The sequence below is a fragment of the Rhincodon typus genome, chromosome 4 (genome assembly GCF_021869965.1).
Source record: "Rhincodon typus isolate 14 chromosome 4, sRhiTyp1.1, whole genome shotgun sequence".
NCBI classification, from domain to species: domain Eukaryota; kingdom Metazoa; phylum Chordata; class Chondrichthyes; order Orectolobiformes; family Rhincodontidae; genus Rhincodon; species Rhincodon typus.
Genome location: NC_063335.1, coordinates 114,535,841 through 114,550,650, shown reverse-complemented (window position 1 = coordinate 114,550,650; position 14,810 = coordinate 114,535,841). Strand labels below are relative to the sequence as shown.

General features: G+C 43.0%; 1 protein-coding gene across 2 annotated transcripts in view; it reads right to left on the bottom strand.

The window, feature by feature from the left end:
• fastk (Fas-activated serine/threonine kinase) overlaps positions 1–14,810 on the bottom strand; it is a 48,729-nt gene that overhangs the window by 21,073 nt on the left and 12,846 nt on the right. For both annotated transcript variants that reach the window (XM_048595886.1, XM_048595887.1), the window contains exons 3-7: positions 13,457–13,927; positions 9,299–9,447; positions 7,634–7,850; positions 6,268–6,427; positions 418–509 (exon numbers count right to left, since the gene is read on the bottom strand). In XM_048595886.1, coding sequence (XP_048451843.1) covers positions 418–509; positions 6,268–6,427; positions 7,634–7,850; positions 9,299–9,447; positions 13,457–13,927 — 1,089 coding nt within the window. The remainder of the gene's footprint in view (positions 1–417; positions 510–6,267; positions 6,428–7,633; positions 7,851–9,298; positions 9,448–13,456; positions 13,928–14,810) is intronic.

Here is a 14,810-nt window from a genome sequence, read left to right as displayed (position 1 = left end):
CCCATTGTCAGCATATATACCAAAGAGGGTCACCGGACACTAAATATTAACTCTGCTTTTTCTCCACAGATGTTGTCAGACTTGGTGAGTTTTTCCAGCAAATCTTTTTTGTTTCACTTCCAGCATTTGCAGATGGTTTCCTTGGTTAGTGAAAAACCCATTACTGCTGCCAAAGTATCTCACCCAACTGTATTAGAAGAAATCTCCATAGCTACAGAAATGCATACAACTTAGTTAGTAACTGCAGACACACAGAAAACCTCTATATTGCTAACCCAAACTTCAAAGAACCAATATTAAATCTATATAAACTATGCAATTTACGTATAATAATACAGGGATAGCAGAGTTCACAAGTTATTCCTTAAGTGATGCAGTGCATTAAAACATGAAGAGTGCTCATTGAAAGGTCATTACCTGTATAATACCCTGGGGGAAGTACCTCATCCTGTTTGTAACATTGATCTCCAATCAGCTGTCTCAAAGCTTCTGCCACCAACCCTTTGTAACTGGAAAACACAATAGGTGAGATAGTGAGAGTCATTTTCAGCTCAGCAGATAACCAACAGCAACCTACATTTATATTACACCTTTCAGAGAGAAATCCATCAAAGCCTTTCACAGAGGGGTCACAAATAAAAGGCTGTTTGATGTAGGGAGGCAGCTTTGCTTCCTTTGAACGCACAAGACCCGTGCAGTAACTTCATATTTTATTTCATGTAGCAGCTTGATGGTTTTCTAATACATTTCAAGACCAATGAGCTGAGAAAAAACCCTTGGTGCCTCACCCACCACCTCATTGACTTCACGACTCCCTCAGCAAAATGATAAGCTGGATGGCTGGGCTGAGAGGGACAGCAGAATGGGAGAGTCGGCGGGGGGGGGGGGGAGAAGAGGGGTGGTGGTAGTGGAGAGACAGAAGGGCTAACTGGACATCCAGTGAATGGTCAAGAGTTTCTTTTGTGACAGTGTGGAATTACCACAGCCATCTGTGCAGGCAGCCATCTTTGCCAGCTATCTTGGCACTGGCAACACAAGCCACACTCTGTAATTTAACATTGATGGTGGAAATGTAGGATAATGATCAGAATCAAAAGGATGAACCAAAAGCAGGAAGGTTTCAACCAGGAATTTCCAGTACCTGGTTTATAGGAGATTGACTACACAGCCCTGAGTAGTCAGTCAGCTAGAAGAACGGATAGAGGCCAGATTTAAAGAAATTGCAAATTGTGGGAAAGCTTGTATGACTATGGGAGGTTAATAGAAATAGGAAACAGAAGCAGAAATCGAAAGAGTAAAATCTGCATGACTCTGGGAGGAGAGCAGGAATTGGGACTAATTGGACAGCTCTTTCAAACTGTCGGTATCGGTATGTCAGGCCAAACGGCCTCCTTCTGTGCTCTAAAACTTGGCATGAATTTTCATTAAGTTATCCATTGGTATATACATTAAAATCTTGCAGAACTTCATGGACACTTATTGCCTTCAAAGGTATCGTATACAGAATCACTTCAAGGAATGGCAACAAATGCTAACCTCGCCAACACCACTGATGACCCATGAATGAATTTGAAAAAGCTCCGGTACTGAGTGAGCTGACTGGGTCTTGAAGGATATATCTGCCAGACTGGGCCTGCATCAGGTATGATATTTTTAATAGATATTATTTTTAGCCTGAGTAAAGTTTTCTGAGTTACCGCACAAGACTGTTGATTGATTGATTGGTTAAAGTTTAATATTGGGATGAGTGTAATTATATAAATTTTATAAGGGGTCACCCATTTAAGATGGGAAGGATTCTTCTATCTCAGTGGGTAATCAATCTGTGAGATTCTTTACTGCAGTGGGCTGTTGAAGCTGCATCATTTAGTATATTCAAGGCTGATATAGACAGATTTTTAATATGTAATTGAATCCATTACAGCATAAGGTATAGGAGCAGAATTAATCCATTTGGTCCATTGAATCTGCTCCATCATTCGCTTATGGCTGATATGTTTCTCAACCCCATTCTCCTGCCTTCTTCCCCAACCTTTGATCCCCTTACTAATCAAGAACCTATCTATCTCTTGTTTTAAATACAAGAACTGAGATGAGGAGGAATTTCTTCAGTCACAGCTTGTTGAAACTCATTGCCACAGGCGGCTATGGAACTGCATTTAAGACAGAGATAGATAGGTTCCTGTTTAGTAAGAGGTTCAGAGGTTACAGGGAAAAGGCAGGAGGGTGGGGATTAATCAACGGTTATGGGGAAAAGGGAGGAAAGTCGAGCTGAGATTTATCAGATCAGACAATATGGGCTGATTGGCCTACTTCTGCTCCATTTGCTTAAGAAATAGGTCCCTCAAGTCTGTCCCCACCATTCTACAAGATCATGGGTGATCTGCCCAGGCTTCAATTTCTCTTGTTTGCCAGTTTGTCATAGTCCTTAACTCATTGATATTTCAAACATCTATCTACCTGCCCATTAATTACTTTCAGTGATCAAGCCTCCACAGTTCTCCGAGATAGAGAATTTAGATATTTATTCCCCTCTACAAGAGGAAATTCCTTCGCATCTCAGTTTTAGATAAATTTCCCTTTATTCTAAAACTACATCCAATAGTTTGAGATTCTTAGTAAGAGTGGAAACACATTCTCAACATCTACTTGTTCAAGAAAACATACTGCAAATCCTCTCCAATCCAGAAATTGTCTAAACAGTTCCATCTCTTCCAATTTCTTTCACACTGTAATTTTTAGGGATTATGCATTCCCAACAGAGGTAATCAACATATTTAACATGACATTCAACTGCATTACAATCAATGAATTTCCTACCGTCAACATCCTAAGAGCTGCCTTTGACAGAAACCTAACTGGAGCAGCTGTATAAATCCTGTTGCTACAAACACAAAGCCTGCCAACCATGCACCAGGCAGAAGTCAGACATGAGGTGGAATATTTTCCACTTGCCTGAATGACTGCAGCTCCAACAACACTCAAGAAGCTCAACAACATCCAGGATAAAGCAGCTAACTAAATTGGCATTGCGTCTCCAAACATTTCCTCCCTTCACCATGATGCTTAGCAGCAGCAACGTGTACCATTTTGTTTTATTCATTCACGGGGTGAGGGTGTTGCAGGCTAGGCAGAATTTATTGCCCCACCCTGAATTGCCCACAGGGCAGTTAACAGTCAACCACATTGCTGTGGGTCTGGAGTCATATGTAGGCCAAACCAGACAAGGATGGCAGTTTACTTTCTTGAAGGACACTAGTGAACTAGATGGGTTTTTCCAACAATCAACAATGGATTCACAGTCATCATTAGACTCCTAATTCCAGATATTTATTGAATTCAAATTCCACCATCTGCCATGGCAGGATTCAAACCCAGGTCCCCGGAACGTTATCTGGGTCTCTGGTTTGTCAGTCCAGAGATAGTACCACTAGGCCATTGCCTCCCCAAATGCATCTACAAGATGCATTGCAGAAACTCACCAATGCTCCTTTGAAAGACTTCCCAAACTAATGACTTTTAACAGCTAGAAGGGCAGATGTGTGCCGCTATCACCATGCTAAATGGGATAGATTTCAAACAGGTCTGACAACTGAAAACTGGTCATCCAGGAGACATTGTGGGCCATCAGCAACAGCACAGTTCCTCTAACCACAATCTACACAGGGTCTGGCATTGGCATATTCCCCATTCAATCATTACCATTAATCCAGGGTCTCAACCCTGGTTCAATGAAGAGTGCAGCAGGCTTCCCAAAGGCCATCCACCATCTACATCAACAACAACAACAACCTTCAACAAAGCAGGCTGCTTGATTTGCACCATATCCACCACACCACCCCTAAACATTCACTCCTTCCACCAGTGACTTGGGAAGATCAATAAATGCTAGCCCAAACAATAATATCCACATCCCACAAATGAATCAAAAAATACATGTGAGCACCGGCCTCTTCAAGTTTTCCCTCCAAGATACTCACCATCCTGACTTGGAAATGTCTTCATTGTCTTCTCCATTTCTTCATTCTCACTGCATTCAAGTCCTGGAACTCCCTTCCTAATAGCCCCGTGTGGGTCCCTGCACCACATGCATTGCAGTATTTCTGGAAGGTAGCTTACTACCACCTCCCCAAAGGCAATTAGCCAATGGTGATCACGTCCCACAAATGAACAAACCAGGGTATACTGCATCCGCTGTACCCGGTGTGGCTTCCTCTACATCGGGGAAACCAAGCGGAGGCTCGGGGACCGCTTTGCAGAACACCTACGCTCGGTTCGCAATAAACAACTACACCTCCCAGTCGCGAACCATTTCAACTCCCCCTCCCATTCCTCAGACAACATGTCCATCCTGGGCCTCCTGCAGTGCCACAACGATGCCACCCGAAGGTTGCAGGAACAGCAACTCATATTCCGCTTGGGAACCCTGCAGCCCAATGGTATCAATGCGGATTTCACAAGTTTCAAAATCTCCCCTCCCCCTACCGCATCCCAAAACCAGTCCAGCTCGTCCCTGCCTCCCTAACCTGTTCTTCCTCCCACCTATCCCCTCCTCCCACCTCAAGCCACACCTCCATCTCCTACCGACCAACCTCATCCCGCCCCCTTGACCTGTCCGTCCTCCCTGGACTGACCTATCCCCTTCCTAACTCCCCACCTACACTCACCTTTACTGGCCCCATCCCCGCCTCTTCGACCTGTTTGTTTCCTCTCCACCTATCCGCTCCTCTATCCATCTTCTATCCGCTTCCCACTCGCTCCCTATTTATTTCAGAACCCCCTTCTCTGATGAAGGGTCTAGGCCCGAAACGTCAGCCTCTCTGCTCCTATGATGCTGCTTGGCCTGCTGTGTTCATCCAGCCCTGCACCTTGTTGTCAGGGCTAATCCCTGGCTTTGATGGCAATGATAAAGTTAGATATTTTCTAATCATCCCACTTTAGGGGTGTCCTGAAAACATCACTGATGAAGTCAAACATATCTACTGACTCAATGAAGACCCTGCGATTTGGTCAACAAGATGGAGAAAGTTCATCCAGGAAGAGACTTCATTCAGAATGTGCAGAAGCAAAGTTGAAGCTTCAGAGGGAACACAAACCTCCAAACATTCCATTTGCCTGACCCTTCAAACACCACTGCCCTGCATGAGACAGAGTTGGCATCACTGACTTTATCAGCATTACAGAACCCATTTAACTGGAGAAGAAGTAGTTATTTTCGATCCCGAAAAACTGGATAACTCTATTTAAAAAGCTCAAGGTCCAATAAGCTTTCCTCTCTTAATACTGCCTCTGTCTTCAAAACTCTATGCCTCTGGGATCCCTAACCCTGCACACTCTTTAGAAAAGTGTCATTCAGTCTATAGAGGTGATCCTTAATCCTTCTCTCAAAATGCATCACTCCACAATTTTCTGGATTAAATTCCAACAACCACTTGTCTGCCCATTCTACTAACCAATCTATATCCTGCTGCAGTCAATTGAGATCATCCTCACTGTCCATCAGGTATCAACTGTGGTATCATCAGAAAATTTTGAAATAAAACTGCCCCCCTAGCACTGACCCACATGGAACACCTCTGTCTACCATCTTCCAATCTGAACTTTAATTATGAGGAGAGATTATACAAATCAGGCCTGTTTTCTCTAGAATCTAGAAGATTAAGGGGTGACCTAACCAATATCCTCATGATATTAACAAAGAAATGACAGGGTAGATAAATATAAACTATTCCCACTAGTTGGGGATTCTAGAACAAGGAGCACGGTCTGAGAATTAGGGACAGACTGTTCAGAAGAGACGTTAGGAAGCACTTCTACACACAAAGGGTGGGAGAGGTTTGGATTCTCTGCCACCAATGAATACCAGATAAGTTGTTAATTTTAAATCCGAGATAGATAAATTTTTGTTAAGCACATAAATTAGGGATATGGGCTAAAAGCAGGTTATGGAATTAGGCCACAGATCAGCCACGATATCATTGAATGTTGGAACAAACTTGTAGGGCTAAAGGTCTGTTCCTGTTCCTATGTTCCTACAACCTGAAAAATGACCATATCCAACAGTCACTGTTTTTGTGTCCTTATATCAATTTTTCTCTAAGCTGACACTGATTCGTCACTCACTTGAAAATCCATTTAGATGGCAAAGTAGACTTTTCCTTCATGTCATTTTGTCACAGAGGGAGTCTATGACAATATAATGGTTCATTAATAATTAAATTTTGGAAAAGGTTTGTGTTCCTGGTGGGTTTCTGAATGACCACTGACCTGTATTTCCTGTTCACCTCATCTGCAGTCAGTACGCGGTCAAACATCATCACTTTGTATCTGTCCTCCAGTCGAGGCCCCTTGTAATCATGGTGCTCCAGCTCAACTGCAGCATCAAGTAGGGATAGATATCGGCGAACAATCAACCCATATGGACTGTCTGAAAAAACAAAGAAAACACTGCAAATAACTGGAATTACTCTTGGGATTCACACAATTACTCTCAGGGTCCCACAATAAAAAAAATTGCACAGTTACTCACAGAGAGAGGATTTACACACAATTATTCCCAAAATTATTTTTTTCTTTATTTGTTCATCTGACATGAGCATCACCAGCAGGGCCAGTATTTGTTGCCCAACGCCAATTCCTCCATGAACTGAGTGGTTTGCTTGGCCATTTGAGAGGGCAGTTAAGAGTCAGCCATGTTGCTGTGGGTCTGGAGTCACATGGAGGCCAGATAAGGCAATGATAGCAGATTTCCTTTCCCAAAGGTCATTCAGTTTTTATAACAACCAATGATAGTTTTGTGGTTGCTATGACTGAGATTAGCTTTCAGTTTCAGAATTAGTAAATTAATTTAATTGCAACCAGCTACCATGCTGGGATTTGAACCATCGTCCCCAGAGCATTAACCAGGGATTAATAATCCAATGAAATTAACACCGTACCATCTTCTTCCTCAAGTTCCAGAGTGAGGAACTTGCACAAATATTCACAAGGTCCCAGGATTGGGGATGAATTTCAGCATTCCTCACTCTAGGGATCATGAGGCAATGATGTGATGTCCACAACAGGATGGTAGTGTAAGAACTCCAGGGCAGTCAGTGAGATGTTTCTGTGAAATTATAAATGGAGGTGGGCATCACTGGCTTGGTCAGCATGTCTAGCCCACCTTAAGTGCCCTTGAGAAGCTATCGGCGAGTCCATGACAGAATAACCAAATAAGGTTATTTCAACTGAGATAGTACTGATGGGGACAGTCTGTGATTGGGTGACCAAATAAGGAGTAAATGGAGTGGGGCTCATGGGTTAAATGTTTTTTTGCTTTTTTAGATTGTTTTAACTAACCATATTGCAGTGCTTGAGATAATGCCACCTTGAGAAGATCACCTCCTCTAGAGTCGGCCCTCCTTCCCAACACCACCTGGAGTAAAGACTTTTTTTTTGATCCTATGGGGTTTATGGTCCTTCAGGGAAGGAAACTGCCATCCTTACCTGGGCTAGTCTACATGTGACTCCAGATCCACAGCAATGTGGTTGACCCTGAACTGCCCTCTGGGCAATAGGGATGGACAATAAATGCTGACCTAGCCAGCGACATCCTTCTCCCGTGAATGAATAAGAAAAAGAAGGAAAATCATACTCATCACGTTGTTGATGAAAGCAGTGGAGAAGACTTTGTCAAGTATGGCTCCTGGAAAATGTCCCAGTTGGAACATGGACATGAAGATATTGACTGTGGCCAAGGGTGAGTTCATGGCTTTGACCTCCAGCACCGACTCCAGCTTTGCAAAAAACTTGGCTTCATTGGAAGGTTTGTAGTTCATACGACTAAACGGGAAGACAAGCTTCTGAATTACCTGCAACACAAAACAACTCAAAGTCAAACACTGTTATATATGGTTTCAAACATGCAGCTTGGGCACTTTCAACAGTCCACAGCTGGGAGGAATAAGTTGTAACACCACATTAACCTGAGGACCCAGGTTCAGTGCCCATATCAGGCTATTAATCGATGACAGCAGCTTCAGTTCCTGTAAATAATCACACACAGGGATTTCCAGGGACCCTCTGCAAATAGTCACACACTTCCGGACACCCCTTTAGATATTCACACCTGCCAGGGACTCCCTCTAACTATTCTGCACACCCCCCATATCCCCTGTAACTACTTAACTCAGCATTACCTTCATTATCTCTCAGTTGTCTTATTATTTGCACTGGATGTGCAGAAATTTCCTCCAATAAAATGTCAAAGCTTACTATTTTCAAATCTGCTACAAACTCCATACCACAGCTCGTAACTCCATCCCTTTCCCTGGTAACTGTTGAGGTTAACCAGACCATTCACAATCTTGATATCATATTTGACCATAAAACGTGTTGCTGACCATTTGATCACTGGCATCTGCACCTTCAGCTGTCAAGAGTTTGAGGTCTCGAACTCCCTCCTGAAATCTCTCTTTTGTGAAACTTTTCATTGGGTCCCTCATAAGAGGTTCATGGCAAAGTTAAAGCACACGGGATAGAGGATAATACAGTGGCATGGATCAAGACTTGGTTGACAGACAGGAACAGAGAGTGGAATAGGCAGATATCAGGGATGGCAGGTCTGTCCTGTGAGGGGAAATTGGTTTGACTGGGCCTGTACTCACTAGAGCTTGGAAGGATGAGAGGGGATCCGATTGAGACAGGGCCCAGCAGACTAAGTGCAGGGAGGACGCCTTCACTTGTTGGTGAGTTGCCATGGATGTAGTCTTAATATATGAGGTAGACCACTTAGGACAAAGATGAGGAAATATTTCTTCACTCAAATGGTAGCGAACCTGTTGAATTCTCTACCACAGAAGGCTGTGGAGGCCAAATCACAGAATATATTCAAAAATGAAAGAGAATAATTTTCTGGATTTTAAACGCATCAAGGGGTATGGGAAGAAAGCCAGAATATGGCATTGAGATAGAGGATCAGCCGTGATCCTACTGAATGGCCGAGCATGCTCAAATGGCCTACTCATGTTTCTCATTTCTATGCTCTTCTGGTTCGCTCTCATTTAAAACATTCCCTTAAACTGACTTTTTTAACAAGTATTTGATCTAAAGTCCCCTTATACCCAGACCCAAACTTTGCATAAAAGGCTCCCATGGAGTGTCTTGGATCAATTAATGGACTTTAAAGATGCGATATAGATGCAAGATGCTGTTGTTTTATTTTCCTTTCAATCCCCTCAATCAATGCTGACCCCAAACACCAACATTGTGAATCCCTAAAGATGCTTTCTGTTATGTTAAAGAAGCTATAAACAATTACCTTACTGTCCAGGTTTTCACCCTTTTTGATGAGGAACTCTGCAATCGTGTCCAGAAGCCTGGTCTCACGCAGTCGATGACGCGCAATGTATTTTGCAATGAGTGCCATGGTGTAGGGGGTGATGCTATCCACTTTCTTTGGGAGTTCCTCTAAAAGAGAAAGAAATGCCCTCATATGAGAGGCTGGAATTTTTGTCAGTTCAATGTCTCAGTAGGATCCCACAGTCCCTGTGAAATAATAGATTCTCACACCTGACCTTTGCTGAGAAGCTCACAAGCAATTACGGCCAGAAAAGACACAAACAGACCCAACTGCAAAGCCCTTCACAGCCGACTAAATATCGAGCTGCCCGTGCACAGGATTATGCATTAAGCAAGGTTCAAAGGCCAGGTCAGTAAATGTAAAACTGAAACCTTGGAACCACAAAATGGTTTGGTAGATTCATCACTGATGTGGTTTAAGTGAGGAATAAAATTAGATCATGAAGAGCTACAAAAGAAAGTAACTTTCTGCCAAAACATATGCTTGGGGGTGTCACTGGGTGGGAGACTCATAACATTCAGTTACCTGCTCTAATGCATGACCATGGGTCCCAAACACAGAATGAATAAGATGGGTTTTATAGACAGACTAAACATTTTTGTATACATACCAGTTACACTGTGGTGCTGGATTAAGCACTACTATATTTATCCCAGTTACTATGTGGTGCCGGATTAAACACTGTCCATAGTTATCCTAGTTACGACAAAGTGCCTGATTAAACACTATCTGCATTTTTACCAGTTAACCAGTTAAACACAGTCTGGATTTATTCAAGACAGAAATAATGAAATATGAAACAGGAGGAGTAAGCCGTTCAACCCTCCAAGCCTGATCATCCAACCTAGTACCTTGTTCCCACTTTCTCACCATATACTTTGATCCTTTCAGCTCTAAGAACTATACTTAATGCCTTCTTGAAAACGGTGTTTTGGCTTTAAGTACTTTCTGTAGCAGAGAATTCCACAGGCTCACCACACTGAGTGGACAAATTTCACCTCGTCTCAGTCCTAAAATGCCACCCAGTATCCTTAGGTGGTGACCTCTGGTTTTGGATTCCCTGATCATCACAAACATCCTTCCAACATTTACCCTGTCTATTTCTGTTACAATTTTATATGTTTCTATGAAGTCCCAGTTAATTCTTCTAAACCCCAGTGAATATAGTCCGAACTGATCCAGTTACTCTTCATATCAGTCCTGCCATGCCAAGAACCAGTCTGGTAAACATTTACTGCACTCCCTTCATAGCCAGAAAATCCTTCCTTAGGTAGGGAGGCCAAAACTGCACACAATACTCCAGGTGTGGGCTCTTAGGTGGGAACATGAGTGAAAGCCTTCTGAAAGTCCAAGCAAACCACATCCACTGGATTCCCCTTATCACTTTAACCAGTTACACTCCAGTAGTTTCATCAAGCACGATATCCCTTTTGTAAATCCATCCTGCTATTGTTTTCCAAATCCTCTGCTTTTAAAATCTTTTATAATGGACTCGTGGTTTCCCTCCTACCGACATCAGGCTAACTAATCTACAATTCCCTGCTTTCTCTCTAACTCCTTTTTTAATTAGAGGGGTTACATTAGCTACCATTCAACCATAGGAACTGTTCCAATGTCTGTAGCATCTTGGAAGATGACCACCAATGCATCCACTATTTCTCAGGCCATTTCCATAATTACTCTGTGATGTAGATTTTTGGGCCCTAGGCATTTATCAACCCTTAATCACATCAATTTCCCCAAAATCACTTCCCTATTAATACTGATTTTCTTCAGTCTCCCTCTCACTAGACCCTGTATTCCCCAATATTTTTGGGGCATTATTTGTGCCCTCTCTGTGAACACAGAACCAAAATATGCATTTAATTAGTTTACGAATTTTAACTTCACCTGTCAAGGACCTACATTTGTCTTAATTAATCTTTCTTTTCACTTACCTGTAGAAACTTTTACAATCCGTTCATATGTTCTCCACAAGCTTACTCTTGTACTCTATTTCCCCCTTCTTTACCAATCTGTATCCTCCTTTGCTGAAATCTATATACTCCCAATCTTCAGGTTTGCAACTTGTTTTGGCCAATTTGAATGTCCTTCCTGGAATCAAATAGAACATAGAACTGTACAGCACAGGAACAGGCCCTTCGGCCCATGATGTTGTGCCAAACATGACGCTAAATGAAGCTAATCCCTTCTGCCTGCCCTTGATCCATATCCCTCCATTCCTTGCATATTCATGTGCTTATCTAAAAGTGTCTTAAATCCCCTTATTTTATATGCCTCCACCACCACCCCTGGCAGTGCGTTCCACACTCCTACCACTCTCCGGATTAAAAAACTTGCCCCTCATTTCTCCTTTGAACTTTTCCCCTCGAACCTTAAATACATGCCCATAGTATTAGACATTTCAACTCTGACTGTCAACCCTATCTATGCATCTCATAATTTTATATACTTCTATCAAGTCTCCCCTCAGCCTGTGCTGCTCAAGAGAAAACAACCTGAGTTTTTCTAGCCTCTCCTTCTAGCTCATGCCCTCTAATCCAGGCAGCATCCTGCTAAACCTCTACTGCACCCTTTCCAGAGCTTCCACATCCTTCCTGTAATGTGGTGACCAGAATTGAATGCAATACTCTAAGGTGACCTAATAAAGTCTTATAAAGCTGCTACATGACATCTTGACTCTTGTAGTCAATTCCCTGACCAATAAAGGCAAGCATGCCATACGCCTTCTTTACCACCCTATCTACTTGTGTGGCCACTTTCAGAGAGCTATGGACTTGAACACCAAGATCCCTCTGTACATGAATGCTGTTCAAGGTTCTGCCATTACTTTTCCTTAACATTAATCTCTCAAAATGCAGCACCTCACACTTACCAGGATTTAATTCCATCTGCCATTTCTCCGCCTATATCTGAAACTGATCTATACCCTGCTGTATCCTATGACACCTTCCACAACTACACCGATCTTTGTATCGTTTGCAAACTTACTGACCCACCCAACTATATTTTCATCCAAGTCATTTAAATATATCACAAACAGCAGAGGTTCCAAAACGGATCCCTGCGGAACATCACGAGTCACGGCCCTCCAGCCTGAAAAACACCCTTCCATCAATACCCTCTGTGTTCTATGGACAAGCCAATTCTGAATCCACACAGCCAAGTCACCATGGATGCCATGCATCTTAATCTCTGGATGAGCTTATCATGAGGGACCTGGTCGAAAGGCTCACCAAAATCCAAGTAAACAGCATCCACTGCTCCAGCCTCATTGATCACCTTCATTGCCTCCTCGAAAAATTCAATCAAGTTAGTAAGACATGACCTGCCCTGCACAAAGCCATGCTGATCCACCCTAATTAGGCCATGCTTTTCCAAATGTGCGTAAATCCTATCTCTAAGAATTCTCTCCAATAGCTTCCCAACCACTGATGTGAGACTCACCAGTCTGTAGTTCCCTGGATTATCCCTATTCCCCTTCTTGGACAGTAAAGCAACATTAGCTACTCGTCAGTCCTCCGGGACCTCTCCAGTGGCTAGCAAGGATACAAAGATCTAGGGAAGGCCCCAGCAATCTCCTCTCCTGCCTCTCTCAATAACCTGAGGTAGATACCATCAGGCCCTAGGGACTTATCCACCTTAATGCTCTTCACGGAATCGACACCAATTCTTTCTTGATCTCAAAATTCCCGAGCATACTCGTATGCTCCACACAAATCTCACTATCCTCCATATCCTTTTCCTGGATGAATACTATCCCTAATTTCCCTTTCTTAGCCATGGTCAGGCCACCTTTCCAGTTTTATTGTTGTGCCAGACAGGAATGAACAATTGTTGAAGTTCCTTCATGAACTGTTTAAATATGTGCCATTGCTTATCCACTGTCACATTACAGTACAAAGCTGGGTTAAATACTTTCCGTATTTATACCAGTAACAGTGTTATGATGGATTACCCACTGAATGTGCTTCTACCAGTTACACTTCAATGCCATACTGGTTTAAATGTTATCACGAGTTATAACAGTTAACGTACAATGCTGGATGAAGTGAATACCATCTGTGAAAAGGTTGATTGTTAAAGTCTGATAGGTTGAAGTCTATTGCACCCTACCTGCCAAGCTATTGATGAACTTTTCCTGCCTGTTCTCATAGAAGAGTTGAGAGCTGAAGATCAGCTCCAGTGATTTGTTGCTGGTCTCCCGGGCACATGTAGCCAGCATCTCGTCCAGGAGGGTCATCTCATGGTCTCTCACATTGGTGACATGTCCCAGTGTGTGCTTGACCAATCGCAGTATCTTACGGTTGTTGAGAAGCTGATCGCTGGTGTAACCATCAGACTGCAGTGCCTGAGCCTTCAGTTTGTAGTAGGAGAGCAAGAGGAACAGGGTCTGGGGGTGACGTTCCTTCTCAATGTTCTTCTCCAAGCCTGTGAGACAGCTTTCAATTAATGGGTGCTCAATGGATGGATGTAGCTTCATGACGCTGCTGAAAACCATGGAGATATCCTTCTGATTGAACTGTGAGAGGCGGATTCGGGATTCCTCCTCCAGGACCTGAACAATCTTGGAATCACCAGGAAGACCTGGCAGCCCAAAGAGAAGAGAAACTTGAGTGACATGGAGCAAGGATTAAACACAGATCATTCTCTGCCTGATGTTAGGCATTGCTCTGATGATAAAATAAGATAAGTTGGGCAGCAGGATTCATCTTAGAATGTTTTTACAGCATGCAAACTCAGACAGGAGAGCCTGGATTTGCAAATCCTGTTATGAAGGCATGCCCAAGGCTGAACCTATGTGAAGGTGGAGGGTTGGAATGTCACACATCCCCTTTATCTCTCCTCATAATTTGATCCTCTCATTCCTCATATCACTTTACCCAGTCTTTCTCTCTCCAAGGCTGCACTATGCAACTAGTTGAAATTTCACTGCAGACCTTTCGGCACACCTGGAAAGGTAAAGGGGTAAAGATTATAGATAATAGTGTTGGAAGTGATGTAGTAGCATAGATAACGGATTGACCAACCAGCAGTAAACATTACAAAAGCAGAATTTGTTGGAAAAACTCAGCAGGTCTGGCAGCATTTGTAGACAGAAATCAGAGTTAACAGTGACCCCTTGTTCAGTAAACATTGTTGGAATATAGGAGCAAATTACTGAAGATGTTAGAATCTGTACTGAAATCAAAAAGTGCTGCAAATCACAGCAGGTCAGACAGTACCTATGCAGGGAAAGCTCTGATGAAGAGTCATCTAAACTTGAAACGTTAGCTTGCTGTCTCTCCACGGACGCTGTTTGACCCGACGTGATTTCCAGCATTTTTCATTTTCAGTCAACATTGTTGGAACAACTGGAGCATTTTCAAAGATAGTAGGAACTGCAGATGCTGGAGAATCCGAGACAACAAGGTGCAGGGCTAGATGAACACAGCAGGCCAAGCAGCATCATAGGAGCAGAGAGGCTGAC